The sequence below is a fragment of the Pelophylax lessonae genome, assembly GCF_965119305.1.
Source record: "Pelophylax lessonae genome assembly, chromosome: 6".
NCBI lineage: Eukaryota > Metazoa > Chordata > Amphibia > Anura > Ranidae > Pelophylax > Pelophylax lessonae.
This window is the reverse complement of record NC_138773.1, coordinates 159,853,119-159,872,793: the sequence shown is the minus strand read 5'-3', so window position 1 is coordinate 159,872,793 and position 19,675 is coordinate 159,853,119. Positions and strand designations below refer to the sequence as shown.

The 19,675-nt window shown below is 39.4% G+C and overlaps 1 protein-coding gene across 1 annotated transcript in view; it reads right to left on the bottom strand.

Moving 5' to 3' along the window:
• The window catches only part of TMEM114 (transmembrane protein 114), a 60,834-nt gene that overhangs the window by 27,505 nt on the left and 13,654 nt on the right, over positions 1 to 19,675 (bottom strand). The window contains exon 3 of the mRNA XM_082261017.1: positions 1,412 to 1,549. Coding sequence (XP_082117143.1) covers positions 1,412 to 1,549 — 138 coding nt within the window. The remainder of the gene's footprint in view (positions 1 to 1,411; positions 1,550 to 19,675) is intronic.

Here is a 19,675-nt window from a genome sequence, read left to right as displayed (position 1 = left end):
TATCCTGTGTTATGCTGAACACCTTCATTAAACCTGATATAAAGGATGTTTCTTTTGATAAAGTGGGCAGAAGAGCCCTTAAACACAAGTAAGCGAGTGACTGAGTCTTTGAAACTCTACCCTTGATGCTAAATGTTTAAATTGGCAACAAGTCTTTACTACAGAATGTCCCAATAAACAGTGCAAAAAGGATCGCAGTGTATACCCTCATGTAAATAGTACATTAAAAACTAAAAATAGAAACAAGGTTTTTAATGCATGAATATACCTTTATAACGCTGTTTATATTGTTGATTTTTTTAATTTAAAGAAAACAATACATTCCTACAACATTAAGGTAATATTGAAAAACTAGAAGGTCAAAACAAAAGTATTAAATGTATGCCTATTTAATAAGAAAATGTACAAAGTGAAATGAGCATTTAGAATTTCTTCCTACTGATTGGATAACTTAAACTGTATTTAAATCCGAAAAAGCAAACAATATCTACTGTATACTTTTTTGTTTTTTTACCTTTTAGTGCCGGTTCACATTAGTGCGATCACAGAGATCGCATGTAATTCGGAGCGCACTGCTCCTAAATTACATGCGATCTCTGTGCGGAGCAATTTTCAGCCATACAGTTTGTATGGCTGAATTTGCACCGCAATCGCGCTAAACACGCACATGACCCTTTTTTTTTATCCGCAGCAGAATCGGATCGCATGGTGGTTCACACTAGTGCGATCCGATTCTGTGCGAACTTGCAGATCGCACTGCAATATGCGATCTCACCTGGGGGTGTCGTTAACATTTAATTGACACCCCCTGCGTATTGCATATGGCAGTGTGAACTGCCAGGGGTGCGGATGCGATGCGGGAACACACTGCATATTCGCACCGTTCCCGCATCGCAGAAGTGTGAACCGCCACTTAATCCTGCAAATATCATACTTCTCATCACTGGATGGCCAGGCTCCTTTCTCCACTGTATGTATGGAGGGAGCTATGGTTGTCACTGCGAACAATCATAACACAAGAAAAATAATGTGTTATGATTCACACATAAGTTCACACAAAGTAAAAAGGACTATTTTCTGTACTTGCTAAAAATGTTTTTAGCCTAAAAATGAAAATGAATTTGGCCACCAAATCTAAGGACTTGTAAGCTGCATTTTATTACACTTTTACTCTCGGATTTAGATTTAAAGATGGCTTGATCTAATGAATCGCTGCACTTTGTATATCATTGTTGCTCATTATATTACCTTGTGTTGTAATAAACAAGTCTGTATTTGTTATTTGCGCAGCACATTTCTAATTATGCTTTCTAATGAAGCCCTCTAGATAGTGATAGTAAACATAGGCTACAGTAAAAAATAACATAAATTCAACAATATAATTTATTTTCTTAAGAAATCCATACATTACCTCCAAATAGAAAAAACATTCCAGTTAAAAGCAGTAGCAGATATGCCCTTGCTAGTATACTAACAAATCCAGTCATTCCTCCAAAAATGATCAGGATGAGACTAAGGGGCAGCAGAATTACAAGAGTTCCATGCATACCTGCAAATAAAATAAAGAATTTATTATTGCTAGATAACAGCTCTGGAAAATTACAAGCTTAATTAAAAATATTTTAATTTACCTACATCTGAGATTGCATAATTGGAAGCACGTTAAAATAAAAAAACTCAGTAATCTGCAGAACAAATAATGCATTAAATGAATTAATGCTTTCAGTGTTTGGTAGCTCTGTAAGTACCTTGTATAATTATATTATTCCCCTATTTGCATTTTGTTCCTAATTGTACCAACACTTACTGTGCAAGTAAAAGCAAGATATTGAAGGTTAATATGCATATTATTTTTACATATTAATCAGCTATATGAAAATTTTTTGGAAGAAGTTCTGTGAAAGAGAATTTATTGCTAACTCAGCCAAATCTAAAGATGGCTCCAAGTCTATGGGGATCAATTGCACTGGCAGTCAGTCATTCTCTATAGAGATAGGATGAATGGTAGAGGGTGGCTTACTTTAGGCAGGAAGGACAAGTCCCTTTTATATTAACATAGAAACATAGAAACATAGAATGTGTCGGCAGATAAGAACCATTTGGCCCATCTAGTCTGCCCAATATATCTGAATCCTATGAATAGTCCCTGGCCCTATCTTATATGAAGGAAAGCCTTATGCCTATCCCATGCATGCTTAAACTCCTTCACTGTATTTGCAGCTACCACTTCTGCAGGAAGGTTATTCCATGCATCCACTACTCTCTCAGTAAAGTAATACTTCCTCATATTACTTTTAAACCTTTGCCCCTCTAATTTAAAACTGTGTCCTCTTGTGGTAGTTTTTCTTCTTTTAAATATGCTCTCCTCCTTTACCGAGTTGATTCCCTTTATGTATTTAAAAGTTTCTATCATATCCCCTCTGTCTCTTCTTTCTTCCAAGCTATACATGTTAAGGTCCTTTAACCTTTCCTGGTAAGTTTTTTCCTGCAATCCATGTACTAGTTTAGTAGCTCTTCTCTGAACTCTCTTTAGAGTATCTATATCCTTCTGGAGATGTGGCCTCCAGTACTGCGCACAATACTCCAAGTGAGGTCTCACCAGTGTTCTGTACAGCGGCATAAGCACTTCTCTCTTTCTACTGCTTATACCTCTCCCTATACATCCAAGCATTCTGCTGGCATTTCGTGCTGCTCTATTACATTGTCTTCCCACCTTTAAGTCTTCTGAAATAATTACTCCTAAATCCCTTTCCTCAGATACTGAGGTCAGGACTGTGTCAAATATTCTATATTCTGCCCTTGGGTTTTTACGTCCCATGTGCATTATCTTGCACTTATCCACATTAAATTTCAGTTGCCAGAGTTCTGACCATTCTTCTAGTTTTCCTAAATCCTTTTCCATTTGGCGTTTCCCTCCAGGAACATCAACCCTGTTACATATCTTTGTGTCATCAGCAAAAAGACAAACCTTACCATCGAGGCCTTTTGCAATATCACTTATGAAGATATTAAACAAAATTGGTCCCAGTACAGATCCCTGAGGTACCCCACTGGTAACATGACCTTGTTCTGAATGTTCTCCATTGACTACAACCCTCTGTTGTCTGTCACTCAGCCACTGCCTAATCCACTCAACAATATGGGAGTCCATGCTCAATGACTGCAATTTATTGATAAGTCTTCTATGTGGGACAGTGTCAAAAGCCTTACTAAAATCTAGATATGCAATGTCTACTGCACCTCCACCGTCTATTATTTTAGTCACCCAGTCAAAAAAATCTATAAGATTTGTTTGACATGATCTCCCTGAAGTAAACCCATGTTGTTTTTCATCTTGCAATCCATGGGATTTAAGATGTTCCACAATCCTATCCTTTAATAGGGTTTCCATTAATTTGCCTACTATTGATGTCAGACTCACTGGTCTATAGTTGCTCGATTCCTCCCTACTACCTTTCTTGTGAATGGGCACGACATTTGCCAATTTCCAATCTTCCGGGACGACTCCTGTTACTAATGATTGGTTAAATAAATCTGTTAATGGTTTTGCCAGCTCACCACTAAGCTCTTTTAATAATTTTGGGTGTATCTCATCAGGACCCTGTGACTTATTTGTCTTCACTTTAGACAGCAATCTTAGAACGTCTTCCTCTGTAAAGACACATGCATCAAACGATTCATTAGTCATCCTTTCAAGTGGAGGTCCTTCTCCTTTTTCTTCTGTAAAAACTGAACAGAAGTATTCATTAAGGCAGTCGGCTAGCCCTTTATTCTCTTCTACGTACCTTCCGTCCTTTGTTTTTAATTTAGTTATTCCTTGTTTTAATTTCCTTTTTTCATTTATATATCTGAAGATATTAAAATGTGCCTGTCTTTTAACTCATTTTACATTTCTGCATTATGCTTACCTAGGACTTGATGAACCGTTAAAAATACGCCAAATTCAAAATTGATATCAAGATGCCCACATGGACCCACCTCCTGGGTAATTTATTTTTTTCAAAATATATGTCAATTCCTTAGGAAGCACAAATCTAGTATTAAGCAAGGAACATGAGTAGAAGACAAAGGTGACCAGCGCTATGGAGTATGAGATGAACAGTGAAAGATGGAATAAAATAGTAGGTGTAAGCAGCCAACAACCAAACCCCGAAGGGTTAAGAATAAAGTGAATGTGCAAAGGGGTTGAGACGGCGCTACCTAAAGTGATCACTTCCGGTTTCGGACTTTGCAGCCGTGGAACGTGGAAGCTTCCCGGCGTAGCTCTACACTGATCCGAGGCAGCTTCACCATGAGTCTATACTACTTTTTGTATTGGCATACCACTATATACTGCTTCATGGGGCTCCCCTCTCTTTCCTTTCTGTGAGATCGCCAGCCGGTGCCTTGCTGGATCGAGGAGAGGGACCCCCGGAATCTACTTCAGTTGGACCACTCCATTGAACAGGTTGTATATGCTACACCTAGTGGTCTTTTAGGTGATTACAGCACCTAACCTCTGGGAGTTATATCACTTCAGGATTTATTTTCTTATATTCACCACTTCACTACCAGGGAATTTTCATTTTTATTTTATATGTATCATTTATCATTCTGACCAGTTTGCACTGTATTACTTTTATTGGAATAAATTCACTACTATATAAGTTTTGTCTATTTGTTGCACAATCGTTATTTTTGGACAAAATTCACCATACACTAATAGATCCAATTGGTTGTTGTGGATCGACACAATATTGTGTTTCTTGCTTTTAATCTTTGGGAATTATAATATATAATCAGTGGGTGTCACCCCCCCCTCATCATATGAGTTTATTTGCACACTACTGCACCTTAATCAGCACTTGATCACTTTAGGTAGCGCCGTCTCAACCCCTTTGCACATTCACATTAAGCAAGGAACATACTCCAATACAATTCATTCCCAAAATATAGTAATAAAAATAGTAAAAAATTCTAATAATAAAAAACTGAATGAATATTTGTACATATGTACATCAATCAAGTCCCATATGTGTTCTTAAAAAACTGATAACAAACAAAACAACAATGTATACCAAAATGTCCTCAACAGTGAGATCAACAGTAAATCTCTCTCTCATATACGGGTGCATCTCATAAAATTAGAATATCATCAAAAAAGTAAGTTTAATTCAAAAAGTGAAACTCTTATATTTTATATAGATGCATTACACATGGTGTATATTTCAAGCATTTCTTTCTTTTAATGTCAATGATTATGGCTTACAGCTAGTGAAAACCCAAAATTCAGTATCTCAGAAAATTTGAATACTACACAAGACCAATAAATAAAAGGATTTTTAATACAGAAATGTTGGATTACTGAAAAGTATGTTCATGTACAGTATAGTATACACTCAATAGTTGGTTGGGTCTCCTTTTGCATGAACTATTGCATCAATGTGGCATGGCATGGAGGCAATCAGCCTGTTGCACTGCTGAGGTGTTATGGATGCCCAGGTTTGATAGCGGCCTTCAGCTCATCTACATTGTTCAGTCTCTCATTTTCCTCTTGACAGTACCCCACAGATTCTCTATGGGGTTAAGGTCAGGCGAGTTTGCTGGCCAAACAAGCACAGTGATACCATGATCAATAAACCAGGTATTGGTACTTTTGGCAGTGTGGGTAGGTGCCAAGTCCTGCTGAAAAATGAAATCAGCATCTCCATAAAGTTGGCCAGCTGAGGGAAACATGAAGTGCTCTAGAATTTCCTGCAAGAGGGCTGTGCTGACTTTGGACTTGATAAAACACTGTGTACCAACACTAGCAGATGACATGACTCCCCAAATCATCACGGCCTGTGGAAAATTTTGCATTTCATTTGGAAATCAAGGTCCCAGAGTCTAGAGGAAGTGGAAAGGCAAAGAATCCAAGTTGCATGAGGTCCAGTGTGAAGTTTACACAGTCAGTCCTGATTTGGGGAGCCAGCTTTGCAGTGAATTGAAAGTGAATTGAAAGGTGGTGTTTGTTGAATCCTGTTTGGATATTGAATATGTGTTCCTTAATCCTTTCCTTCATAGTTCTTTTAGTTCTACCTATATATAATTGGTTACAGGGACATTGGATCGCGTAGACCACACCTTTAGTGTCCCATGAAATTAAGTATTTTATTTCATAGCTTTTGTTTGTGCTTGGATTGGGGAATTGTGTTTTTCCTGATGTTTTTGGGTTCTCTAATACAGCTGTAACATCGTCCACAACTTCTGAAGCCTTTGATGTTCCAGGTGAAGAGGCTCTGTGTTTTCGGTGGATCTACCACTTTTTTAACTACAGTATTCTTTCTCTCTAATTAGGTGCTTTTTTATATATGAACCTAGGCCTGTCTGGAATACTATCTCCAATTATCCTATCATGCTTGCGAACTTCCCAATATTTGTTGATGATTCTTTCCACTGCTTTGTGCTGTATTTTGTAGTCCAATATTACTGCTGGGTTATCATTGAATGTATTTTCCTTTCTCGGTTTGTCCATTAATAAGTCCTTTCTGTCCATGTTCTTTACTCTTTCCATTTCTTTTGATAGAAATTGCTCCTGGTAGCCTTAGCTTATAAACATGTTCGTTGTTCAAAGTCTTCATCTTTGGTACAATTTCTCTTTATCCTTTTATATTGGCCTCTTGGTATATTAGGTAGCCAAGATTTATGGTGACAGCTGGTGATGGGTATATATGAGTTTCTGTCTGTTTCCTTGAAATGGGTTTTTGTTTTGATTATGCCATTGATAATACTGATACTACTGATATCCAGATCTAAAAACTTTGTTCACTGCTTATGACCCATGTTAAGGTGATGTTGGGGTCTATGGTGTTACACAGATTATGTACTTCAATCAGGTCTTCTTTTTTGCATTTCCTTTTTAATATTAGATCATCTATATATCTTTTGTATAGAAGGATGTCTTGGTGATGTAGGGTAGTTCTTTGTTTACTCTCCCATCTGGCCATATATAAGTTTGCCACACTGGGGGCAAGCTTAGCCCTCATCGCTACTCCTCTCATTTGTAGGTAGTATGTGTCATCATGCCAAAAGTAGTTGTGTTTCAGGCAAAATGTTAGGCTTTTAATCAGCAACTTTTTGTGGCTATGTTCAGTCTATCAATCTTTTCCAAGATCCATTTTACTGCATTTATCGCTCCCTTGATGGTGGTGTAAAGTGAGGCCATGTCTGCTGTTGCCATTACTGTGTCATTTTTTTACTTCACAGTTCTCCAACAGTTGTAGTACATGCTTTGTATCCTTTAAATAACCGGGGGTTTCTTGTACCATTGGTTGTAGAAGGATGTCGATGTTTTCTCCGAGTCTAGCTGTTAATGAGTCTATACCACTTATTATCGGTCTACCAGGTCGATTTGTGGGACATAGTAGATTATCGGTATTCTACAGGCCGAAGGTATAAGATATTTTTCTTCTTGTTTGTTTAATGTAAATTTTTTCGCTCCGTATTGGATCAGGCTTTCTAGTTCTTTTTTGTATTGTTTTGTTGAATTAGTTAGTAATATCTCATATGTATCTCTATCTTCCAATAGTTCATTCATCTCCGTCTTGTATTGTTCTTTAGATAATATTACTAATCCGCCCCCTTTATCTGCTGGGAGGATGAATATATATTTTCGTATCTCCAGTGGTTTGTTTCCCCATTTTATAATGGATTGTTCATTGATTTGGAAGATCTTCTAATTCCCTAGTAACCAATTTTTTAAGTATATATATATATATATATATGATTGCTATTGGTAAGTTTTGGATTGAATATTGATTTATTTCTTAATGAAGTATATTTCTCCATATTCGATCTGTGTTCCTGGGGGTTCAAATTTATTCAGTCCCTTCTTAGGGGCATACTTAATACCTTTGTCTAGTGTGTGTAGCTCCTCACTAGTTAGGGGTATGCCACTAAGGTTGTAAATGCCTTCCCCTATTGTTCCCTTCTTCTTTTTCTGCTGTAATTTTCTTCTGCTTCTATTTCCCCTCTTCCTTGATTTATGTAGTTTTCCGTGGGTGCATCCTACCTTCTCCCTAAAAAAGGTGTGGGGCTGTTTTCTACCTGTTGGTGCTCTGCTAGAGGTGTATATCTGTTGTACATGCTGGTCTGATATTGGTCCTGTTGTGCTTCCTTGTACCTTGGTCTTTGTGGTTTTGGTGTGTAATATTGGTTCCCTATACGAGGTGGTTATGTTGTGCTGGTTTCCTTGCTGTGTTTCCTCTTCTGTTGACTCATATCTATTTGGGGGGTGGACCCCTGGGTGGTTGGTGGTAACCCCCTTATGGGCCCCTTGGTGGTGGTGCCTGTTGATTTTGGTATTGGGGTAGTGGTCCTCAATTGCAGTGTTTCTCAACTCCGGTCCTCAAGGCACACTAACAGCCCAGATTTTAAGTATTGCCTTGAGGAGATGCAGACTAGAATACTGCAATCACTGACCAGCAAATTATATCACCTGTGATGTATTTCAGTTTTCTTGCAAACCTGGCCTGTTAGTGTGCCCTGAGGACCGGAATTGAGAAACACCGCTCTATTGTACTGTAGGGGTCCATATTGACCATTGTGTGGTGGATAGTGTGGAGGTGGTCTATTCCAATTATTTCTGTATGGGGCTGGACCCTGATAGTAGTTTGGTCTTCCCCCTTGTTTGTATTGTTCCCTCTGTTTCCAGTAATTATACTGGTAAGGTCTTCTATTATCATAAGGCTGATCGTTTGGTCTGTGTTGTGGTCCTCTGGTGTTATGTTGTTGTTGGTCCCTATCTTTTCCTCCATTTTAATTTTTTTTGGGCCCATTTGTGGTGGGGGGTTTATAGCTGGGTGGTCTCTGAATTCCAATGTTCTAAGATCTTCTTTATTAGTGTCCCTTTCTGGCGTGGTATTTCTTGATGTGATTTCTCCATTTGCCAGCTGTATTTGCCATTTGTAAACTTGTTTTTTCTTGTAATCTCCTTGGTCCCTTTGACATTTTTTCTTTTTGGTGTTTTGGTTTTCTAAATCCTTCATCTGCATACCTTTGTGGAGATCATTTGAATGTTTAGTGAATTCTGGTTTGTCTTTCACTGGTTCCAATTTGCTTTGCAGTTCTTTAATTTGTGTTTTCACTGCTCTTAGTTTCTTCTGTATGCTTTTGATCAGGAATTCCAGTAATTGTCTACCTTTTTCATTAAAGAATGTGTACCATTCCTCTACATCATCTTCTACCAGAAGGCCATCACAGATAGGTACGTCCCACCTGAGTTTCCTAGGTACCATATTTTCTTTTATGTATTTCTCCATGGTGGAAATATCCCACCAGGCATTGATTTTTTTTATCCATAAGGTGGCCTGTGTTCCTAAATGTATTGGTAAGGTCATTTTCTTTGTCTCCTTTTTCTGAAAAATCTCTTCCAAATTGATGTCCCTACTTTTTAAATATGAGAATACTTCCATAGCCGTTTCTAATAGGTGATGAGAATGTGTGTAGGTCAACAGTTTAGTGTATCCTGTGAGCTGCTATAATATGTTAGTGTGTATGCTGCAATCACTTTGTGTTTTTTCTATACGCATACAAACAATATTATTAGTTTGTATAGTGCTGCGCATATACAAATATGACCAATGGGTAAATGACGGTGATGTTACATTGTAAAATATATTAATAGTCCATACAAAAATAATCCGGTGCTTTAAAATCAAAACCAAAATACATTGAAAGTTACTATCCCAAGTGTTTGCCTTGGTGCACCAAATAGTAAATATTAAAATACGTGACACTTTATATCAACATGATCAATTTGAAAAAATCTATAGTGCAACAGTGAATAATATATATAACAATGTAAAAAAGCAATGTGACATCAATAATACAGTTCGTGTGATTCTGGTGCAATTTTTATATTTTGTTTGCTGCTCCGTGCTCTATGGGTGTGAGATCAATAATACAGTTTGTGCGATTCTGGTGCGATTTTTATAAATTGTTTGCGGCTCCATGCTCTTTGGTTGTGCCTCCAATTATTTGGTTATGTGTTGATAATTTTTGTGAATTGATCATTTTGATATAAAGTGTCACGTATTTTAATATTTACTAATTGGTGCACCAAGGCAAACACTTGGGATAGTAACTTTCAGTGTATTTTGATTTTAAAGCACGGGATTATTTTTGTATGGACTATTAATATATTTTACAATGTAACACCACCGTCATTCACCCATTGGTCATATTTGTATATGCACAGCACTATAACTATATAATATGGTAACACTGAACACCACCATGACTACCCTTTTTCAACTATAATACTAGGGAATGAGGTAATACAGCATATCAACAACAGCAATTGTAAAAAAAAAAAAAAGAAAATATCTCTGTTTTATATATTTTTTTATCTTTGGGTTTGTGTGAGATATTTTTCTTTTCTCACAATTGTTGTTGATATGCTGGACTACCTTAATTCCTAGTATTATAATTGTTTGCATATTTTTGGAGGTGATAAACACAGCAATAGAAGGAGATTGGAGGATTCCTCAACCATAAAATATGTATAATGACTCCCCTCTTTCTTCGGTTTCTGTGACAAGGATTAAAAGAATTAACACACTGAGATATTAGTTGCTGTGTCACAGTCACGGTGTTGCATGTATATACCCCACACTCTGTGCCTGCCTTTCAGGAGGAAGCAGTTTCTTCCCACTATCACTTATATTTCCAAGAGATATGCCATTTTACGCCTTTGTAAGTCCTTGCTGCTGACTACAGTGACCTGGTTAAGCAGGTTGTAGGCAGGTAGAGTTTTATGCTGCCCCAGTTGGGAGTGAATATTTACATCGAGAGAGTTTACTAGAGTTCAGTCGTCTGTCTGTCAAGGAAAGGTACCCCATGTGTAAGGCAGTGACCCTACCCGAAGTGCCAAGAGTAGCCCAGAAGACCCCACCCCGTGGTAGACCTCTTATGTGACCCTTGCTTGGCACCCAACGAGGAGGGGAACATGAAGGATGTGACCACCACCCCATGACCTTATTCTCCTACCAGCTAGCTGTGGGTACCCACCTGGTATTCTTTATTAAGCTGTCTCTTTTACGCAGTGCAACATTTCATATATACGAAGTGCAAGGGTCTTTCAAACGCCATTTTTTTTTTTTTTTTTGAAAAATCACATTTCACTGCATTTAAAAAAAACTAAACAGTAAAGTTAGCCCATTTTTTTGTATATTGTGAAAGATAATGTCACGCTGAGTAAATAGATACCCAACATTTTACAGTTTAAAATTGTGCATACCCGTGGAATGGCGACAAACTACGGTCAATAAAAATCTCCATAGGCGACGCTTTAAAAATTTTTAACGGTTACCAGTTTAGAGTTAGAGTGTAGCTCTTTATTTTAAATTATTTCTCATGCTCTGGCAATCTTGGCGATACCTCACATGTGTGGTTTGAACAGCGATTTTTATTTGTGGCGCAACTTCCATATACATTTTCTTTCGCGTGCGAGCTCACGGCGACGGGGGGTTGTGCGGCTAAAAAAAATTTTTTTTCCTATTTTTTTTTTATTTTAACACAGGTTTTTTAAAAAAAAAAAAAAAATCTGATCACTTTTATTGCTGTCACACAAGCAATGTAAACATCCCTTGTGACAGCAATATACAGTGACAGGAACTCTTTATGGAGGGATCTAGGATCTAAAAGACCCTAGACCCCTCCACTACACTTCTATGTATTCAAAACGCCAAAAACTGCATTTTTGAATAAACTCACTTTTTGAATCTGCTGCCTTTAGCAGCCGAGTAACCCGGATGTGACGTCATGGACGCCACCTCCGGGTTACGTCATCAGAGACCCGATTGAAGCCGCATCAGGATTTGATCAGGACTCCATCCAGACCCAGGCAGAGCCGCAGAAGGTGGCGGGAGGGGGGGCGTCCCCTCCCGCTCGCCGGGGTAACGATCGAGCGGCTTCTGAGCCACATCGGTCATTACCGCTGGAAAGCCGACCACTGGCTCTAAACAACGGTACCTGGATGATGCCTCTAGCTAGAGGCATCATCCCGGTACAACCACTTAAAGTGAGCCAACGTAGGGCTACGTCAGTTTACGTTAAGTGGTTAAAGCAATCTACTAGGCTGGCCAGAACCACCTCTGGAGGGAGTCTTTTCCACATTTTCACAGCTCTTCCTGTGAAAAAACATTTTCGTATTTGGAGACAAAATCTTTTTTCCTCTGGACCTAAAGAGTGCCCCCTTGTCCTCTGTGATGACCTTAAAATGAATACCTGAACATAAAAGGCCCCTTATGTATTTATACATGTTGATCATATCCCTTCTTAATCTTCTCTTCTCTAGAGAAAAAAAATCCAGCTCTTTTAATCTTTCCTCATAGCTGTCCTCCTCTATGCCTCTTATCACTTTGGTTGCTCTTCCCTGCCCTTTCTCTGCACTTTCTCCAGTTCCCCTGATATCCTTTTTGAGAACTGGGGTACACCACGGATAACCTTAGACCATTCAGAGTAAGAATCATTAACCACTTCTGTCTGAATTCTATCTTTTAGCCAATTTTCTTTCTATTTACAAACGGATCTTTCCAAGCCTTTAGAGTTTACTTTACACATTAGCCATGTGTGGGGGAACTGTGTCAAACGCTTTTGCAAAATCCAAGTATACTACATCCACAGCCACGCCTCTGTCCAAGGGTTTACTTACCTCCTCATAAAAATAAATCAGGTTTATTTGACAACTTTTGTCTTTCATGAGTCCATGCTGTCTGTTGCTTAAAATATTTTTTTCCAGCAAGAATTCATCTATGTGGTCTTTTAATAAACTCTCCAGTATTTTCCCGACTATAGAAGTTAAACTAACAGGTCTATAGTTACTTGGCAAATACGTTGATCCTTTTTAAATACAGGCACCACATTGGCCCTCTTTTAGGATGTGTGGTTGGATGCCATCTGGTCCAGGTGCTGTATCCACCTTTTTTCTGTCTAAATATTTCTGGACCATATCACTTTTGAGCCATTGTGGATCATTTGTGGCTGTCTCAATACCATCCCCATTATGGTCATGAGCTCCCCCATGTTCCTTTGTATACACAGAGCTGAATAAAGTATTTAATAAATTTGCCTTCTTTTTGTCCCCAGTCATCCACTCCAAATTATTATGTAAAGGGCCTACATGCTCAGACCTGACCTAGTTTTTACTATTAATATATTTGAAGATTTTTTGTGGTTTGTCCTACTATCTTTTGCAATCTGTCATTCATTTTGAATTTTTGCATCCTTCATTTCCTTTTTATATATTCTGTTATATTATTTGTAACAATTCAATTATGATAGTGTGCCTTCATTTCTCTATATATATATTTTTTAGCTTACTTTATTATTTATAGATTTTTTAACTTTGGCCGTGAGCCACATAGGTTTTATTTTTAGCCTTTTAAACTTATTGCCCATGGGAATATACTTTGCAGTGAGTTTGCATACAGTTTTCTTTTAAGAATTCCCATTTCTGTTCTGTGTTCATCGATGCCAATTTTTCCTCCCATTCTAAGTCTTGGAGAGCAGCCCTCATCCTTGAAAAATTTGCTCTCTTAAAGTTAGGTGTTTTTATATTTCCTAGGTGTGTTTGTTGCTTACAGCTAACATTCAATGAAATCATATTAAGGCCACTTCTACCCAGATGTTCTTTGATGGTTTGAGATTACCAGGTCCAGCAGAGCATAATTTCTAGTTAGGGCCTCAATAAACTGCACCACAAAATTGTTTTGTAATAGGTTTATAATCTTTTTCCCTTTAACTGTTCCAGCAGTGCCATTACTCCAGTCAATGTCTGGGTAGTTAAAAATCCCCATTATTATCACTGTCCCAGCCCTTGCAGCCCTTTCTATCTGTGCAAGGAGCTGAGTCTCCACCTCCTCATTAATACAGGGAGGTCTATAACAAAATTCAATGATAATCTTTGTATTATGCACACATATGTATGTAGTAATATTTCCAGGCATTGAGCCTGAGATGGGTCTGCCATTGTTACCGGTAAGGTAACACTTCCAACACCTTTAAGTTGAATACCCAAGTGTGAGATTAGAGACAGTGACCATTGACGCTCCCCTCAAACTTATACCCACTCCCAGAATCCTCTGTGGCAGAATCTGCCTTCCGGGGTAGATACAGGCCTGAATGAGCCACTGATTGGGTTTCCTCCACTGCCCAATGAGAATCCTCTCATGGAGCTAGTGGAGAGACTCCCCTCTCAGCAGCCACACCTGGGAGACATGACAGCCCAGCTGAAAATCATGACCCTGCTGTTAGGCAGCCAAGGCCCACTATACTTTACCTAGCACCTACCTTGTAGGGTGCTACATGTACATTTCCACCCATACTGCTTCAGACTCATCACACTCTCCATCAACTAGGTCCTCTTTCACATAGAGACAGACACCACCACCCCCTCCCCCCCCCCCCATTTTACCCTGTCTTTCCGAAAGAGAGCATAGCCAGGAATATTAATAGCACAGTCATGTGAAGAATGAAGCCAAGATTCCACAATACCAAATAAATCATAGTTCTCCTCGCGCACCAGAGCTTCCAACTCACCTATTTTGCTTGGCAGACTTCTGGCATTGGTGAACAAACACTTTAATTTATTATCACATTTTATACACATATTTTGCATAGTTTTTATTTTAGTACAAATTGTACCACTTCCAATGGTTGTTTCTAACATTGGGTCTCTCAAGCTCATGATCCACTGGGTTCTGGGACTACCTGCATTCTCCATCCTTGAGGACCTGACATTAACAGCCTAGTTCGCAATTTCTCATCCGGGGTGCCACGGAGAGTCCACAGGGATGCCGCCTCCTTCCCTTATCACACAGATGGCTGCTATGGCTGATGCAACAGCTGAAGATGGAAGAGGAGCAGAAATAGCATCCTTTACATAGTAAGGTTTAATAAAGATGCCAGTCCATCCAGTTCAACCTGTGTGGAAGTACGTATTCAGTTATGTCTCTACCACTTTCCAAATCCCTGTATATTGTGTTCGCTAAGATGCCCATCTAAAAAAAAAATTTAAATTATCAACACTTCCCGCTAGCACCACGGATTGTGGAAGGGAAGTCCACATCCTTACTATTCTAATAGTAACCCAGATAGCAAGCAATTGAGCTGCAAGTTTGAAAATGACTTGCTAAGCTATTGCTAGACTTGCTGGGCTTCACAAGTTTGTTGCAAAATTGCAGCAAGTCCTCATTGCATGACTCCAGATCAGATTTCTGTGCAAACATTCTGCAAGTCTGCTGCAAGTTTTGGTTCAGTTATGTTGTGCAATAGTCATCCCACCACAGGGGTCACTGTGGCTGAATTTGGAAAAGTGTTATCTAGAATGTGTGCTTCAAGTGCTCTGCAAGCGTACAACTTGTCAGTGAAAATGTGCAGCAAGTTAACAAGACTTACAATTCAACACTGCCACAAATGTGTGGTAAGTTATCCTTGCTATCTACAGTCAGGCCCATAAATATTGGGACATCGACACAATTCTAATCTTTTTGGCCCTATACACCACCACATTGGATTTGAAATGAAACAAACAAGATGTGCTTTAACTGCAGGCTTTCGGCTTTAATTTGAGGGTATTTACATCCAAATCAGGTGAAAGATATAGGAATTACAACAGTTTGTATATGTGCCTCCCACTTTTTAAGGGACCAAAAGTAATGGGACAATTGGCTGCTCAGTTGTTCCATGGCCAGGTGTGTGTTATTCCTTTATTATCCCATTTACAAGGAGCAGATAAAAGGTCCAGAGTTCATTTCAAGTGTGCTATTTGCATTTGGAATCTTTTGCTGTCAACTCTCAATATGAAATCCAAAGAGCTGTCACTATCAGTGAAGCAAGCCATCATTAGGTTGAAAAACAAAACAAACCCATCAGAGAGATGGCAAAAACATTAGGTGCAGCCAAATCAACTGTTTGGAACATCCTTAAAAAGAAAGAACCCACCGGTGAGCTCAGCAACACCAAAAGACCCGGAAGACCACGGAAAACAACTGTGGTGGATGACAGAAGAATTCTTTCCCTGGTGAAGAAAACACCCTTCACAACAGTTGGCCAGATCAAGAACACTCTCCAGGAGGTAGGTGTATGTGTGTCAAAGTCAACAATCAAGAGAAGACTTCACCAGAGTGAATACAGAGTGTTCACCACAAGATGTAAACCATTGGTGAGCCTCAAAAACAGGATGGCCAGATTAGAGTTTGTCAAACAACATCTAAAAAAGCCTTCACAGTTCTGGGACAACATCCTATGGACACATGAGACCAAGATTAACTTGTACCAGAGTGACGGGAAGAGAAGAAAATGGAGAAGGAAAGGAATTGCTCATGATCCATAGCATACCACCTCATCAGTGAAGCATGGTGGTGGTAGTGTCATGGCGTGGGCATGTATGGCTGCCAATGGAACTGGTTCTCTTGCATTTATTGATGATGTGACTGCTGACAAAAGCAGCAGGATGAATTCTGAAGTGTTTTTTGGGCAATATTATCTGCTCATATTCAGCCAAATGCTTCAGAATTCATTGGACAGGGCTTCACAGTGCAGATGGACAATGACAATGGCATACTGCGAAAGCGACCAAAGAGTTTTTTAAGGGAAAGAAGTGGAATGTTATGCAATGGCCAAGTCAATCACCTGACCTGAATCTGATTGAGCATGCATTTCACTTGCTGAAGACAAAACTGAAGGGAAAATGACCCAAGAACAAGCAGGAACTGAAGACAGTTGCAGTAGAGGCCTGGCAGAGCATCATCAGGGATGAAACCCAGCGTCTGGTGATGTCTATGCGTTCCAGACTTTAGGCTGTAATTGACTGCAAAGGATTTGCAACCAAGTATTAAAAAGTGAAAGTTTGATTTATGATTGTTAATTTGTCCCATTACTTTTGGTTCCTTTAAAAAGTGGGATGCACATATACAAACTGTTTTAATTCCTACACCGTTCAGCTGATTTGGATGTAAATACTCTCAAATTAAAGCTGAAAGTCTGCAGTTAAAGCACATCTTGTTTGTTTTATTTCAAATCCATTGTGGTGGTGTATAGAGCCAAAAAGATTAGAATTGTGTCGATGTCCCAATATTTATGGACCTGACTGTAGGAAAGAACCCCCAAGGCTGTTTAAGATTGAACTTTTTCTCTTCAAGCTTCACTGAGTGACCATGTTTAATCCTGAGTGACCTGAAACTGAATCGTTTTCTGCCAATGCTGTAATCATCGTTGATATTTATATATTTCTATCGTATCTCTTCCTAAACATCTCTTCTCCAGGGAAAACAAGCCTAATGTGTGTAGCATTTCCTCATGACTGAGGTTCTCCAGCCCTCTTATGAGTTTTGTTGCCCTTCTCTGGACTCTCTCCAGTTCCAGCACATCTTTCCTGAGGACTGGGGACCAGAACTGGATGGCATACTCAATATGCATCAAAACTAGAGTTTTATAAAGTGGTAGAATTATTGTTTTATCTCTTAAATAAATCCACTTTTTAATGCATGCTAGAATTCTGCTGGCCTATGCTGAATCTTGGCTTTGCATGCTAATGCTTGAGTCTGTCATGTACAGGGACCAACAAATCCTTTTTCATCCTCAATTCCCCCAGAGGTTCTTCCCTAGTGTGTAGCTTTGATTCATATATTTAGCCCCCAAGTTCATTACTTTACATTTTCCTACTTTGAACCTCATTTACCTTTTTGTTTTCCTATCCTTCCTTCCAATTTTCAATATCCCGTTGTGAAGTTATTGCCCTGCTTAGCTTCGTATCATCAGCAAACACTGATATTTAACTATTATATCAACCTCTATATCATTTATGAACAAGTCAAACAGAATTGGTCCCAGGACAGAGCCTTTGGGCACCCAACTTACAATTTCTATAATTATGCTTTTTATCACCACGCTTTGGATGTGTCCCTGTAACAAGCTTTCTATCCAGGTTCATATCATCAATGCCAAGAGACCTCAATTTGTTTCACAGCATCAGGCAGTGGTGCAGCAAGTGGCTGATTGAGAGAATCTTCTCCAGTAGGAGTTCCATGCTTTTGCTCACTAACTGACACCATAAACCATGACTGTCCTTAACATACCGCTTACTGACTGACACTACATATCGCATATAAACTGCCGCTACCATACTGCTTACTGACCACCCTACCACTGCATACTGCCAGTAAATACTTCTCACTGATTTCTGCAGGTACAACTTAACTTAACTGCGTCACAACCTACTGATCACGAAACTCTGCCTCATAAACTACATTTAAGGTGTGCCATGACTGAAAAAATCTTGAGAAATACTTTCCTAGTTTTTTGTTCCCTGTTTGAGTCAACACCTTCCTCAGAATCGAATTTAGCCCGATCAGGCGTGGCCCCTCTCCTCCACTTCTTTCAAGGAGGAGTTCTCTGCAGCTATAGCTTTTACTGATGTAGTGTGAGCATCGGTAAGAGCCTGAACAGCCTGTTGCTTTTGCAAATGCTGTAACCAGTCTGGGATCCCTAGGTCTAACGATTTCTGGTATACTCGTTATTTGAACCTGTTTTGTATACAGACTGGAATAAAGGAAACAAAATATTCACTCTGCCCAAATGTACAGACCAGTATCTATTTGTGGAGGCCCTTCTAAGGGTCCTTTCACACGGCCGCTCCCTGTGTCCGCAAATCATCCCATCCATTTGCGGATGATTTGCAGACATAATGTAAGTGAATGGCACTGCGGGTGTCAGCGGAATACCATCCGCTGACACCCGATTTTACTCCTTTCAGTTCTGTTCCGTTTTTACGAATGGAACAGAACCCCATTTTTCCTTCCGTGTAAAAAACGGAAAGGAAGGAAAATCGGATGTCAGCGGTGTCATCCGCTGACATCCGCAATGCCATATACTTACATTATATCCGCATATCATCCGCAAACGGATGGGATGATATGCGGGCACACGGAGCGGATGACAGAAATCCCGCAGCGGACCTTTCACACGGAGCGGCCGTGTGAAAGGAGCCTAAAGAAGTTGGTTGTCCTTAATGTGGACCAGCGACCCCAGTTACCTTAACAAAACACCAACCATAACTAAAGAATGTGGTGACCAGGAGCTACAAACTAGACTTCTGCTATCTGCTTCTACCCAGGTTCATATTTTAAAATCTGCCTGTGTATCTCACAGACATACCAGCTACTTTTGCAGATCTTTTGAACTAATGAATTATCACAATTGTAGCAACAACAGAAAGGTTGCAGGGTTTTTACTTCAACCTTTTCACTGTTCCAACACAAAATGGAGGCATTTGTCTATTCTTGGATATGAAGGCTTTAAATATCTTTATTTGAGTCCAAAAATTCTGCATTGAATCCATCAGGGTCTGTATTATCCTTCTTCCATCAGGGAGACTTTGTAGCCCCTGTTGCTTCTACTTTACTGTGTGCACTCAACATTATCAGTTTCTAGCCCTTCCATTTGGCTTGTCATCCACACCCTACAAGACACAAGGCACAGCATCAGGCAGGGACACGGCTCACAGCCCATCAAGGGAGGAATTAATTACGTTCATTCCAGCCAGTATCAGGTGGAGCCTAATTACTAGGATAAGCTGGCTGCTGGGAGACATCTGCTGTAGGCCAACTAAACTGTGCCCTTCAGTTTCAAGACCACCAACAGGCAACCGAGGTCC